General features: G+C 40.0%; 1 protein-coding gene across 1 annotated transcript in view; it reads left to right on the top strand.

The window, feature by feature from the left end:
- LOC139719965 (rho guanine nucleotide exchange factor 17-like) overlaps positions 1–15,864 on the top strand; it is a 138,181-nt gene that overhangs the window by 103,877 nt on the left and 18,440 nt on the right. The window contains exons 7-11 of the mRNA XM_071631345.1: positions 383–483; positions 1,902–2,103; positions 11,484–11,605; positions 12,529–12,620; positions 13,044–13,323. Coding sequence (XP_071487446.1) covers positions 383–483; positions 1,902–2,103; positions 11,484–11,605; positions 12,529–12,620; positions 13,044–13,323 — 797 coding nt within the window. The remainder of the gene's footprint in view (positions 1–382; positions 484–1,901; positions 2,104–11,483; positions 11,606–12,528; positions 12,621–13,043; positions 13,324–15,864) is intronic.

The following is a 15,864-nucleotide window of genomic DNA, read 5'->3' as shown; positions in this document are numbered from 1 at the left end:
CTTTTTCAAGACATGATTTTTCTCTTTGAGTCACCTTCACCAACAAAAACTTCCTCTTCATCCAAACATTGTTAATCAAGTTTATATGAAAATTGCTACATGTTGAAGTGAATATTGGTACTGAAAATGTGATGATCGTTGATTCGTAACTCATCCAAATCAGCTACAATTACCAGTACAGTATAGTCAGAGAAGTGTTTGTTTTCTAATGTAATGGAAATTGAGATGAAATGGATAAAAAAAAAGCATGCACCAAAATCTATTGTGTTGGGATGTTGTTTACATGACAATGCGTGTTTGTACTTGCGTGAGTGTTTTTTGTAAAAAGCTTAAATAAAGCTCATATATTTCTTCCTGTTTATGTTGATGACTTATCTTGCAGAAAGTTTCCAAGAAGGACCACTGTCTCTTTCTCTTCTCCGATCTTCTCATCTGTGCCTTGGTCAAGAGGAAGAGTGCGGTGAGGCGGCCGTCTGTCACAGTGTGAGTAATAGAGGGTGCCCTACCATAAGTTGGTGCTGAAAGGATTTTTAAGTCGTGGAATAAGCAATGAAGTGTTGGTTTCGACTTCAATTTGTCATTAGAGGTTCTGTAGCACACACTGAGTAACCTGTTGATCGTTATACCGTAGAGTGTAGGCAAGATATTTTCGCGGCATGAATTTTTCGCAAATTTTCACTGGCATTCAGTGCATATGGTGTAGACAAGAACTTTTGCTTCCGTTTAATTTTGCAAATCTTGGCTCTTGCAAAATTCATGAAATTAAAATGCTTGTAAACATTTCTTGTATTACAGTATTTTGATGATATGATCTGAAAGGAAATAGAATTGATTTATATCAGATACATATGAAGGGTTTGTTTGCAAAAACCGATAAGTCCATTTTTGAAGATTTTGAAGTACAATCTCTGTCATAAAGTACAAAATAATACCTTTTAAATGATATATTGGTCACTACATATAAAGGTATATTTTTGAAGTTATGGTCAAAAGAAGCAAAAATTTTCTTATTATTCTCTTTATTTTTCTTGACCTTTAATCGCAAATATCTCCATTTGGCAAATATGGACTTATCGGTTTTTGCAAACAGACTCTTCATATGTTTCAGTATAGTATGTGTTTCTGTCATGTCTTGGTATCTTATTTTGTTGTGACACATATTTAGTAGAAACCTGTCATGTGATTGCTTCTTTCTGTAATTTGAAGTGAAAATGAAAAGAACTTCGCTTGCAGAACTGGATGTTACATAATATTCACTCTTCTGATATGTGCTGGTGAGTCTTTGCTCACTTGGTACAGTTATATGAAGATATTGCATCTGTCTCTTTATTTGTTTTCATTATCCTGCTTCTCAGGTCGAAACAAAATAGAATAACATTGTTGTAAAAAGTTAAACAAAAATTTACTCAATCAAAACAGAGCAAAAGAAAGTGCAATCTTAGGTAATTTTACAGCATAAGCATTACAAGATATAAATGGTTTCAAAAGTCATAAATGACAGTACATTTGATTCAACAAGGAAGCGGGAGACCATCAGCATAAGCATGACTTGACTGGCCCGATGTCCTTATGGATAATTTAACTCGGCTTTTGTCTCTCACAAAACGTAGGTTCATGCGATACAGTCAAACCTATCTTAGCGACCACCTGTCTATAGCGGCCACCTACCGTATATGACTACTGTAAATGATTCCCTCTGATAGAAAAAGCATGTTAAAGAACCTGTCTTTAATGGCCACCTGTCTGACCTTTTTTTTGTGTCTCCCTTGGGTGGCCACTATAGACAAGCTTGACTTTAGTACATAGCAAAGGAAAGATGTGAGATGCTGTGTGTGTGCATCAGAACATGTCGAATCACAATTGCCGAATCATGAAATTTCCTCTGTCCATTCCTTCACCAGTTTGTCGCCCTCTACGATGCCAATCGAGGCCAGCAAGTACAAGCTCAACTGGAAGGTACTCCTCGACGACGTGGACATCGTGAAGTCGACGCCCACGACCAAGCGCGCCAGCCAAGAGCGCGACCTGAGCCGGCTGGAAGAGGACCTGTCCGTCCTCAACAATATTAGCAGCCTGGCGGACACGCTCACCTACTCACACCAGGTAAGGTCAGAGGTTTGAGGTCACTGATGAAACTTGGGAACCTGTATGGTAGTCAGAGTGTACTGGAGTGGACAGAATGGGGGAAGGTCATTGCAAGTGAGGGAGCAGTACATTTCTTTGAATACTGTAAAACCAGAAACATTCATGGCATAAAACTTTCACGAATTGCCGCTGCCATTTAGTACATTGTATAGACAAACATTTTCCACTGCATTTTACTTTTGAGAATCTAGGGAACTTGTGAAATTTGCGAAAGTATTATACACGCAAAAATTTCTGGTTTTTCAGTGTGGCTTTATTTGTGTGTGTGAGTGAGGGAGGGGGGAGGGGGTGTAGACAGCCTGTACACCTTTTCACCCCATGACATGTTTTCAGACAGTTCTTAAGTTTTTAAATTAGCCACAGTGAGAAAATCTTGAGGGTGGGCCATCTAGGAGACATTATCTAATCCGAAACATTATTCTTGACTACATTTTAACCCTTTCCGTGTCAGGGAGGTTGGACAGTGTGTACAATGCTATGGAGTTCTCTGTAGCCAATCAGCACTCTCTTTTTGCTCTGTCAAATGGAGCAGCTGCACAAGGGATGTAAGAAGAGGAATAACTAAAGAGAGGGATAGACGTAAAGGGCATTACCTGTTACAGTTACAAGCAGGAGGGAATGAGTTGTTCCTTTCCGAGAATTTCTCCTCAGTAACCCTTCACGATGTGGGTAATCACCCACAGCAATGGAGTGCGCATAAGCTGTATTTTAGTGATGCAGTTTCAAGGGAAAAGGGAGCTATAGAGATAATGATGGAGAAGATGAATGAGGATTTTGATGCTGGCCACCGTCAGAAGAGATTTGGAAATGCTCCGGTCAACTTTTTCTGTCTTTCTTTCTATCTCGTTCTCTTTCTCTTTTTTCTCCATCTTCTCTCTCCATCTCTCTCTCTTTCCATCTCTATCTCTCTAACCCTCCCTATCTGTTTTGTTTTCTCCTACCGTATTGGTCACTTTCTAAAAAAAAACAAAAGATAGCAAACAAAAATTGTATAAATAAATTGGTAGGAATATGGAAAGATAGGCTATGCATATAAACCTGGAAATTCTGATGAGAGAAGAGTATTATGGGGGAAATGATTTATTTAGCAATCGTCAATAGTTCGCTGGAATGACCATTGCGAGGGATAGATGATATATGGGGGCTTTGGAGTTATCATGATTGGGGTGTCCTCTTTCATCTTTGTATTTGCTGGGCATGGATTTATGATGGTTTCCTCTAAGGACGGATGAGGGGAAACTTGGGGGGAAAGGGAGGAGGTAGAGAGTAGGGATTTTCCCCCCTCGAGCTCTGAACAAGGCTTCTGCAATACTGGAAAATGTCCCTTTGTATCGTGAAGAAGCTCAGGATAGAAGTTCCACTTACCATAAATAAATCTCTGCAGAACATCTTAAAGGGATTGTATATAGTTCTGGTCGAGACCTAATTTCAGATTGCTTACATTTTTTGGTGAGATAATGAGAAACCTTTTAAGAAACATGAAAGAGAATGTAATTCCAAGAGGGATGCAATGTTTGTTTGATGAAAATTGCTTTCAAAATGGCTGAGATATCCAAAACAGAGCAATCCCAATGAAAGGTGGAACCCCACCTTTCACCTTTCATTAGGATCGCTTTGTTTCACTTTGTGTTGGATGTCTCAGCCATTCTTAAACCGATTTTCATCAAATTAACTTTAAATTCCTCTTAGAATGGTATGTTCTGTACTATTTCACAAGTAGTTTCCTTGTATCAAAAAGTTAGGCCAAATTCATCATCTTCGCCAATACTACACCATCCCTTTAACTCTTTATGTGCCACGTTTGCACGTCCCACTCAGTCGACGGCGTGCCAACTTCGCATATTTTGCTTAATCCCATTATCATTTGTATTTTGAATTGATAAAATGTGTCATCACTCTGCCTACTACCTGAATACATATTTTACAAGGCATTTATCCAAATTAGTAAAAGAGAACAAGCGAATGACTTTTAGAACACCTTTATTCTTCCAGCTATGATAGTGCACAACAGTGGATGATGATACTTAATTTGTGGATTGTATTCAGATATTTAAAGATCTTATCTGTTCAATCAGAGTTGCCAGCAGTGTCATCATTTGTCATTAAAGTTGCTCTGTTGTATCATGTGAGGGTGGGGTGTTGCCACAGGTAGGCGTGGCACAATGGCATGTTCTAGGCTTGTGATATCATCAGTGTAGATCCAGAAGAGTATTCATACTATGCAAAATCTGAAAAATCACACCCCTGTGGTCTCAGAACTGATGTTATCACGGCTTACTTTTGCTCTAGATAGTTATCTTTGTGGAGAATCGGATTACCATTGGAAAGAATTGTATTTTTTTTTCTTGCAGTATTCCATGATGATTGCATGTGAATGTGCCTGTATGGATCAGCAACACAAATTCAAATTACAGAATCAAATAAAAATTGAAGAAAAAACATGCTGTACAGACTGATCATTGCTACATAACACCCCCCCCCAAAAAAAAAAAAGATAGTAGAAACATAATCTCTTTTTGATATGCATCTGTAGATGGAGTGTATTTTCTCTCAAAATTCATGTGCATTTTGATGGAAAAAAAGCAACCCCTGCGAAATTGTGGGTTGATGGCCTTTCTAGAGAGGTTCCATCCGTGATTCATGGAATTGCTTTGCTTCCATTTTACCTTGAAGTGGGATGGCAGAAAGATCAGGTGATACCTGATCACCTGACAGGACCTAAAGTGATCACCTGACAGGGCCTAAAGTGCATCCAGGTTGTTTACGTCTTCCACGTCCGACTGCTCCGGCAATGCCGGCGAAAATTGTTTTGGGCGATCTTCCCGGCTTCGCGTCTGATCCGCGATCGTCTCCCTGCAATTAAAGAGATAAAATAGAAATGACTGCAGCAGTGGGTTGAGATGGGACTAATGTGTCGAGGGGGGGGGGGGGGGAGGAGAGGGGTGGGGGTGGTGGAGGGGGCGAGAGGGGTGTGGGAGGGGCAGACCTGTCTCTGTGTGCTTTCTCATTGTCTGGATTCATTAGCTGGGTCGGTATCAGGTTCCACTTCCAATTTGATTCGCCCCTAAAGAGCTGGCCGAGAATTTCTCTCTATGGCTGATCACAAGATCCCGCGGGAGGAAAAACAAGAGAATGTCGTAAGCACGTGCAAAACAAGGGGGTAAATTTGAAGGAGAAGGGATGTTGATTGTTGCAGGGGGAGGGATGGCAATGATTTGATTGACAAGGCCAATAATGGAATATGTGCTTGTTTATGTTTTCCATATTAAATGAAGAGTTTGTTCGCAAAAACCGATAAGTCCATATTTGCCAAATGGAGATATTTGTGATTAAAGGTCAAGAAAAATAAGGAGAATAATAAGAAATGTTTTGCTTCTTTTAACCATAACTTCAAAAATGTACCTTTATATGTAGTGACCAATATATCATTTAAAAGATATTATTTTGTACTTTATGACAGAGACCGTACTTCAAAATCTTCAAAAATGGACTTATCAGTTTTTGCGAAACAAACTCTTCATATACAGATAATAATTTGGGGATCTGAATTCTTACCTCATTGTAATTATATTTTGTTGTGGAGTCGAAAGGGGCCTGAGCTATATTTTGTTATATCAGGGTTTGTTATAACATTTGAATGAGTGCACTTTTTGAATTCATTCTCTGTGTCTTTATACATCCGAAATGTGACATGCAATCAGATATGGAGACAAAATGACTGAGAGGCTCATCACATTTAGACATCCAATATAGATATGAAATCAGAATCTGAACTCAAATGGTGTTCTTGTAATATTTATTCTAAGGTGTTTATAGTAATGCTCAGTCACGATATTGGCTGTATTGTTCATTCGAATATATGCATACTGTGCATGAAATGAGGAGTATCCATTTGGCAATAGGAAGCACTATCTTTATAATAGCATAGCTAGTCAAAGTTGTTCCTTGTGACATGAATTCATAGGTGAACGTTTGACTTCTCTTTATGACAATGATATGAATGTATTTGTGACTGAGTTTGGGATCCTTGTAATAGCCAATTAGCATTCCTCAAATACTTCATGTGCTGAATCTTCTTGTTTGCACTGTTTGTGATGGGTTTTAATAATAGTGGAGGGGATAGCAGTGATACATGTATGTGTATTCAGCTACATCCTTTCTATCTGAAGATAGAAAGGATGGCTGTCACTCCATCTAGAGTCACATGACTTGGCATTTCAGGTCATGTGACAGTTCCACCAAGCAAAGTCCTCTTTAGTCTTGAGGGGAACAGTCCTTGATAAATTGGTTACTTCCTATTTCAAACTTATGTTGTTGTTTTTTTTCCTTTGTGAGCCAATTTTGTGTGACCAACAGAAAAATTGAATAAAATGACAGAATATACATGAACATTAGGCCCTATGTGAAGCTTGTCATTTTCTCTACAACTTTACCATGTGTCGTATCTAGCATAAATCCTTCTGTGAAAAAAAGAAATAGATGGCATTGAAAAACAGTGTTTTTGCAAAAGTGCTTCAGCATTAATTGTGGTCTCATTATGATATGGCATACAAGGAGTTTACGCCATGGCACACAGAGTTAACAAATTGTTCCTTTTGATGTCATTTGGTGCCTTGTAATAAGATTGCCTGCATCAGTTGTTGCTATGTCAGACAAGTCATGAGCAAACTTTATGGTTGTTATCAATACCCTTAGTTAAAAAGATTAGATGTGCAGAATTGGATTATATCTTGTGGGGAAAACAAGTCTATTTGAGCCATGAACACAAATAGTACATGTAGGTGGGGCAGGAAATTGAGACCTATATACAGAGTACAGTGTAGGTGGAATGCAAATATGTCAGGTGGGTAAAGTAATGGACAGATTTTATCACTGAGCAAAAAAAAACTTGGATTTTGAGAGTATCATGTACCAGATTGTGTTGCACTACTATGAACAAACTAGGAGAATAGGACCTGTGATACTGAACAAGATGTTATCAGTTACAAAAGTACCTGTTAATACAATGTAGGACAACTTAATTTTGTATGTATGTTATCAGTCTGTATGATCGATATTATTGTTTTAATGCCGTGATGTAGAAATGAATTCAATGAAATGAATTCAGTTGTTGGATGTCTACTACCAAAAGAGCTCAGGACTTGTATGAATAGAAGATGCTTCAGCTTGTCAGCTGTGGGCCTTTCCCAAATTACACCTTGCACGGTCGTTAACGATGCAAGACAATGACGTTCTTCTTCCCCACCGCCCTGCGAAACCGCAAGCATCGCCTCGATTTGCCTTTGGCTTGGCTCTCTCTCTGAATGCTGCTGTAATGAGTTGGTGTTGAATAAAATCCTACGTGATGCAGGGGAGACGGCTTGCATGGTATGCTGCTGACAGATAAGAAATATCAAATGAAATGAGAGCAGTGATTTCTTTTCTTCATTGAGGTTCACTGCCATCTCTCTGTCAACAAGTTGTTCTTATCAAATGAAACATAATCTGATACACTATATTGGAGATCTACGTGACTCGCCATTTCTTTAACCCTTCTTACTATCAGCTGAGAGCCAGAAGGGCACTATCTCATTCTCAGATTCAAGCATAAATAAAAATGAAACATTCAGTTTTCATGAAATAAAAGTTTACTTAACCAAAAGTGGGTAGATTTATAGAGCATTGTTGCAAATATCGAGTAAAACGCTGCCCGTGATTTGTTAACATTTTACTGAAAATGAAATAATTTAGAATTGACACCATGATGTAGAAGGGATCAAGCTCCCCAACGTGATACCAATAATGCAATATTTCCCAATACTGTGACTGCGCCCCTCTGGTTCTCAACCGACAATATGCTCAGGAACTTAGCTAAAACTTGCAGAGCTTTTTCATTAGCAGTCAGTAACCCATCTGAACCCGACAAAATTATTAGTGTGAGCATGCCCAATCAGGTGTAGCAATGACGTGCCTTGGTTGAACAAGAATGCCAAGGTGACACAAATAGATTAGTGAGATTAGGTACTCTCCATTCAATGACTACTAATTTTTAAAAATCTGTGCAAATCGGTGAAGGAAGCATTCCAGTTTGCGTGCCCATCATTGGCAAATAAAGCGCACTAAGGGTCAATAACATGCAGTACCTGTTCTTGGCACTGTACACAGCATGTGTGTATATTCAGTAATGTTTGTATCTTTCACACAGATGTACTTTGTTCTCATGAACGTGTTATAAGTACACACACACTTGGACCATGATTTCATGTGTGTATTTGCTTTACCTGTGTAAAACCCCAGTGGGCTGTGCAAATGTACACACATCCGGTGGAGCTGTACTTTATTCTTTACTTTTTTTATAACCTTGAGCTAATAACAGATTGATTGATATCGGAACTCATTGATGACAACGGAAGAGCAATATTCATAGTTAAATGTTACTAGAAAACAAATAATGCCATGCAAATATGCTAGAGAATGAGCAAGAGAAAGAGAGAGAGAGAGAAGGAGAGAGAAGGAAAAAGAAGGACTAAGGAAAAAGAGAGGAGAGAGAAAAGGAAGGGAGGAAAAAAGGAGAGAGAAGGAAGAGGAAGAGAAAGGAAGAGAAAGGAAGAGAAAAAGCAGGAAACATGGAGAGGCAGATAGATTGATGGGAGGAGAGAGAATGACATGTGCGGTGACTATAAAATGTGTAGTCATTGAGTTCCGCATAGAGACATTTTATTTAGAAGGTATGATACAAGGAGACGCTTTTATTTCCCTATCATGCTCCCGCCTCCAAGCAACCACGTTTCCATATTTGGACATGGGCAACATCCTTACTGATTTTTCCCCGGCCTGTCACGAGACACGGTCCCAAGGTAGTCCAGCTATTTGAATACCACCTCGTTGCTATGGCAACATGAGCCAACATCTCTTGGGGTGGGGGGGGGGGGGGGGGGGAGGAAGGGGGAGAGAGAGGATGGGATTGTGTGATGGCGAGTGAGGATGTGTTGAGGGTGGGGCGTCTAGGAGACAATATCAAATCCAAAAAGATTATTCTTGACTGCTTGTTAACCCTTTCTGTCTCATGGACTTTGACTGTGTGTACAATGCTGTGGGGTCATCTATGCCAATCAGCACCCAAAAACACACCGAGGTTTAATGCAGTGTGTAATTAACATGGTACTGTTACTGTGTTTACAGGGTTCTGCTTTAATCTTGAAACTTCAGTATACATGTAATAATCAATTATTGTTTAAAATGAGAAAATGGGAACGGAGCAGACACACACAAAAAAAATACCCCATCCACCCCCTCCCCCCCCCCAAAAAAAAAAAAAACAACAACAAATGTACTTGTATTAGGATCTCACTTGGTGTATTGTCCAAATAAACAGGATATCACAGCCTGTTCTCCATGTCATCATCTTTACAAATCTCTAGTCTATATTTTTAGTTCTTGAATGAACCGCCATCTTCAAAATATTGATGTAGATTTTGATTCATCCAGGTAGTATGATAAAAATGTGTAACTGTTCTCTCCGTGGCTTTCACAAGTAAAGTCCAGTCAGACAGATTTAATTTACATGCCTCATTCTCCAAAGGTCTTAGTGTCATATTCCTGAACTATTTTACTCCATACCTACAAACTGAGTCATCTTCGGAACTCTTGGTATTTCCCGCATGTCCTCACCTTCTTTTATACCCATGATATGAGGCCAGTCATCTCGCAAGATTGTAATATGCCCTGATATTCAGGCTTTATGTACTTTTATATGCCATTTTCAAATATAGACTGGCATGTAGTGGCTTAATCCTGTAGGTCATCTCCATAATTAGACGTACCTCGATATGGTAAAATGTTTTTACCTTCTTTTATACCCATATGGGGGCAGTCATCTCTCAAGAAAATTGCTCTAATATTCAGCTATGCACTATGTACTTTATATGCCATTTTCAAATATAGACTGGCATGTAGTGGCCGAGTCCTGTAGGTCATCTACATAATTAGAGGTACCTCGATATAGTAAAAAACCTTTTTATTGTAGGTCATTATCCAACATCACTTTTGTGGATTCACAGCTGCTACATGCGATGATAAATGCCGTCTTTTCACGTAATGAATCCAGTGACAGTGAAAATGAGAAAGGAATGGTACACTGTGTCAAGAATTGTGGAACATGATATATTCTAAGGCATTTTAATGAGGCAGAAATGAACATTCTGTGTTTAGTTACCTCAAAATTGTGGTGTGAAATTGTGTGTATGCATTTAGGTCTTTTGTAAGGTTACAAAAGACCTAAATGCCTGTTTGATTCCCTTATTGATGTCTACTGTCATTACCTAGTAGTATTTTTAAGCACCTGACATGCAATTATTCCAATCAAACAGCCCACTACAAAGGATTTGGTACAAAGGGAACCATTTTTATGTATTTTTGACAAGGTCTTTGGGTCATTAGGTAATTTGTATTCCATGGTTACACAATTATGAACATGGGGGTAATTTTCTTCTTTTTTTTCCGCATTTTCTCCCTTTCATCTATGTTAATGAAAGAAAAAAGACATGAGTTTGGGAATGAGCTTTATGATCCATTATAAGTAAGACAATTACTCATTTGAAGGCCATTGGCATAAACTTGGACAAATTTTTGTGAAAGTAAAGTAATGATTAAATACACAATTTGAAGGCCCTTCAACTTAGTACAAAAGATTCAATTAGTAGTAGCGCAGACTAGTTAGAGAAAGTTAGGGAGCTGTCCGCATCCTTTCATGATGTTGCCGTTGCTATGTCTCTCACATCCCCTCCCCTCCACCCACCCCCTACCCCTCAATTCACCTATCATCAAGGTACCTCTCTCACATCCCCTCCCCTCCACCCACCCCCATACCCCTCAATTCCCCTATCATCAAGGTACCTCTCTCACATCCCCTCCCCTCCAACTAATCCCCTACCCCACAATTCCCCCATCATCATCCTCCATCTTCTCTGCCCCTCCACCCCCCCCCCACACAAACCCTCCATGCCTCGTGGACGAGCCACTTTTTACTGGAATGGTTATCGAGCGAGTATTTCATATTTAACTGGACACATTGTATACATAGTTAAGATACACAAACTCTTTTATACAGAAAATATGGTATTAAAGATTGAAAGTTACTGTTGTTTCAGTGCTTGAAATGACTTGAACTATGGGCAGTGGAAGGTTAGGGCAATACCGATTCCATTGCTACTTTGTTGAAGAGGCATAGCAAAATCTGTCATTAACTACTGTATACAGAATATCTTTTTTCAGGTCATGAGAGAGAAGAAAATGTTAATCTATGCTGTTGGTGATTTTATTGGATTTCCTCTCTTTTTTCTTGCATTTTATGTTTACAGAACCTTGATGAGGTCATCAAGGAAATCACGGAAAATGTCCGGAAAGCCATTTCTGAGAGGCAGGCCCTCTCTGTAGTCCCCTCTGCCCCCGTAAACAAAGTGGAATTGTCCGCCACAACAGCGTAAGTACAGATGGCAAAGGTGGCTAAAGTTCTCATACAGATCGTAATAATCCTGTGCTTATGTCCTTTGTTGTGATTGTGTATGTACGTGCGTGTATTTGTGTTTTAATTCTATTATGAATTTAAAAAGTTAGCAAAAATAAAAGCAAAATGACACAAGTACACACACATAATATTTTTTTTCCCAAGAACAAAAAGACAAGAGACGAGCATTTCATGGCCTTAGAGTGAAAAGATATCGAGGAAAACTTTGTAACCCTATAGTCATGAGACATCAAGTGATAAAGTAAGGAAATATAGTAGGTGAATTTAATGTGTATTGCATGTGTTATTAAAACCTAAATTTATGAGTAATCTTTGGCTGTTTTCATGCAGCACACAGGAAATATTCGCTCTTGCCATCCCGTCCATCATTGCATTTCTATAAAACAAATAATGCACATTACACATTACAGAGTGCTTGTAAGAATCATCCCATTGATAGCGACTTTGGAACTGTCAGAAACACACAAAGCAAAGCTTTGTTTTGAACTCATATAGGGATGGATGATTTTATCAATGGATGTGCATTATTTGTTTTCTAAAATGGTTGCATGATTTAATTTGCACGGTAGCCATTTTTCTTTTTTTCCACAGTATTCCCAGGCCAGCACCAGCTCCAAGCTAACTGAGCTGCACACACAAAACTTGCAATGCATTTGTAATATACAGGTAGTGCAGCTGAGAGTGGACGAGGTGGTCGTTAGTACCAGTCATTAGTGTCCTAACGCCCGGTGAATAGTAAAGTTAGGCCTCTAGACAGAGTGAGAGACTGGTCATGTGATAGCTCTTATCCAATCATTTGACTAGGGTCCATATCACCATTTTATAATGACCGATGTTCAGATTCTTTGTTACCAATTGCCTGTCAACTCACCCTACAGTGATGGTATCGAGCCGCTGATTCTATATTTCAACACGCCGGAGCTGAGGAATAGCTTTGAATCAGAGTTTGCAGAAGCCAAAAAGAAATTAGGTAAGTTGCAGCTTCTTCTTTCCATACTACTCATGTCACCAATGTTCAACTGACACCTGCGATCACCCTTTGAGGACTGTTCGGTTTGAAATCTGTTAAGGTTGAAATCCTCCCTTTGCAGAATAACGGTACAGGTGGAGCAGTTTCATGTAATGTTTTCATGAAATCTAAAAGATTTGCTAGGGCTGGCAAAAATTTTTATATCCTCAAAAGATGAGCCATAGCTCTTGATTGCAATGTGACATGAGTCTCTAAAATTTGACGATGCCTTTTGGCTGCAAGTTGGCATCTCCGAATTGAGATAGTTGATGACAATGTTGACTGTCTGCAAAGGGAACTTGTTCTACCTCTCAATCCCAAACCTGCTACAATACTTTAATCTCTTTCCCCCCCCCCCCCCACTAACCTCTACCCCCATCTCAGCTGCGAGCTCTCGAGACCGGTTCCCGCCCCGCTTCCTCTACCCGATCCCCATAATGAAGACGAGGAGCGGGATGCAGTTCTCCTGTGCCGCGCCCAGCCTCGGCACCATGAGCAACTCGCTGAAGGACGTCTGGGTGTGCAACAGCGACGGCTACGTGGGCCAGGTCTGCCTTCTGAGCCTGACCCCGGAGCCCACCGTGGCCTTCTGCATCTCGGTCTGCTCGGCCCGCATCCTCTGCATCGCCTCGGTGCCCGCCTGCCAGGAGACCTCCTCCCACAGGTCAGTGCATCGACTCCCAGTCGTCAAATCAAAAAGCCACGCCCTTATCATGTGTCTCCCCCCCCCCCCAAGGCTTTTTTTCTTTACAGAGCAGGAGCAACTTGAAGGAAATGGCAAACGTTCCAAACAGTGGAAGATTGTCTGGTACTTATCCTTTTTTGACCAGCTGCAACTGTGTTGGATTACATTACAATATTGCATCATTCCCTGTGTCAATTCTTTTTAGATGGATGAATCTTGTTCAAATGCCAACCAAATGTTTTTGTCTCTTTCTTTTAAGAGATAAAATTCATCACTGTTTTACAATTAGGAAATTTGATTCCTTTACTCAGAAAACTGCATTTGCACGTTGTGTGGGGAGTTCTCGGAGACTTGTCAAAAAAGTCACTGGCTGCTGCGTGACCATTTTTATCATTGGGTATGCATTGGTGTGACGAATGCTATTGGAGGTACATACCCCTATCTTAGTCAGTTCCTATTCTATTTGCAGCCTGATACAGGAGTATTTCAAAAGGAAAGCAAGGATGATGAATATGGTTGGATCACTGTACTAAGCTGGACCTACAGAACATGATTCTTCCTTGGAAGACTCTGGAATGGAATATTTGCCAATGGCTGTTGTTTTTCCAAGAAAAATGATTCTTAGGATGTTTGTTTATTTATCTATTTTTGAATGGTGATGTAAAACATTGCCACTCTGATCCATGACAGTATGTGATGAAAATCTACAGTGCAGAGCAGTGAAGCCGGAAAAGTCACTTTAGCCAGAAATAAAATGATCCCGCTTCCCACTTTCGTGCTTGGCACCAGACGTCAATCTAACGGGAAATTCATATTTGGAAGATGTCAGAATGTGGAAGGAAATACCCAATTCATGTCTAGCTGCCCTACTTTGAAAACTGTGATATATCTGTCAAAAACTATGACATGAAAAAATGTACCCTGTTCACCGCAATGATGATTACCCCAAATGCTTGCTGTCCTTTTTCTTTCTAAATGTGATAATGAGAATTCCTGTTATATACAGCATAACTATGAATGAAGGGCTGACACCATGGTGTGATATTCAGGCTTTGTTTTGGCAGCCCCACCCCCCCCCCCCCCCACATTACTCCCGGCATTGGTAGAAATTAATGGGATTCCTCAGTGTAACAGTCAATCCCCCTCGTCGGCTACCGAATGCTGCGTGTGAATGTCGACTGATTGAGAAATCCCATCCACAAACATGCGCTGAGACCTGAGTGCCACAGACCTAATCTCACCCCTCCCCCCCCCCCACAGACCTGACCCCCACCCCTCCTCCCCTCCCCTCCCCACCCTTGGTCATTTGCATCAGGTAGCTGTAGGAGGACATACCTCAGACTGATGTGCCGTGACAGTCAGGCACGCGGTGAAAGCGGTGCATTTCGTTCTTCTAGTATGGTTTCTTTTTTCTTTCACGTGACGGAAAGGTTTTTTGTTTCTTTTTTTCTCACAAACTCATTCACGATGATGCGACAAAAATTTGGGTCACGAGTGTCAGAGGGAGGAAGCTTCCCCAAATTGAAAATTGATTCTCAGTGAAAGCATGCGAACAGAAATAGGACTGAATATTTCAGCCAGGCCAAATTAATGAATGGGAAGTTAATTCTTGATAGATATCTTAATCACTGTAGCAGTTATAGCTATCGAGAATTAGCTGTAATAACATTTTTATCATTATCATCTTGCCTTATTTTCCTTGAGCAGCCGATTCGAAGATCTGAGCAACTGTTTTGCCAGTGAATCCTGTTAAAGATATCATGCAAAATGTGATGTGATATGAATCGTCTTGATTACAAAGTTTTGTGCAAATCTGAAAAAGATACAATTTACTTTTTTTTTTCCTGATATAGCAGCGACATCATATTTGTCCACTTTCTCAAAGAAAAATAGAAGAAAATTAAGTCATTGTAGTTGATAAGTTCCTGTATTTTGCACTTAACTATGAAAATGCCACTTTTAGAATATTTGCTTTGTTTTATGGGTGGAAATCTATTGTAGAGTTTGAATTGGGAGTAGTCTACTGTTGCATGAAAGATATTCTACGGCAGCTAAATTTAGAGTAGGATTTATTGTATGTCTCTCTAAATTTTGGTGAAATCGAAGCATGTTTTATATAGGCCAGATTTATTTAAAAAACAAACCACTCTTGTTCTTCGGTATGGCTTTTTCTTTGTACCTGGTTTTCTGATATACCTGGTTTTGGGGTAACCTGATGCATGTCCAGAGCTCAGTGCCTTGGAGCCATGTAACAGTATTGTTTGGAGGGGGATGTGTTTTGTCTGCTGCTAAAAGTGGCATGCTCTGTTTTCGTTACGGGGAAAAGTGGACGTCGTCCGCACGCAGACACTCTACCCTGCTTGCTTGGATGCGAGAGGTACTTGTTTAGATACCTCTGGGCCATCGAAAAGCTGTCAGCATCTACACAAAAGGAGGTTACGTCCGTTGAGATCCACCATCTAATAGACTGGGGATAATTCAGTGTCTGGTGTCAGACTACCAAGAGTGTCTTGTAATATG

The sequence above is a fragment of the Diadema antillarum genome, unplaced genomic scaffold (assembly GCF_040938485.1).
Source record: "Diadema antillarum isolate AM-2024a unplaced genomic scaffold, OU_Dant_1.0 scf00000117, whole genome shotgun sequence".
Taxonomy (NCBI): Eukaryota; Metazoa; Echinodermata; class Echinoidea; order Diadematoida; family Diadematidae; genus Diadema; species Diadema antillarum.
The sequence above is the reverse complement of the archived record's forward strand: the minus strand, read 5'-3'. Positions and strand labels throughout refer to the sequence as shown.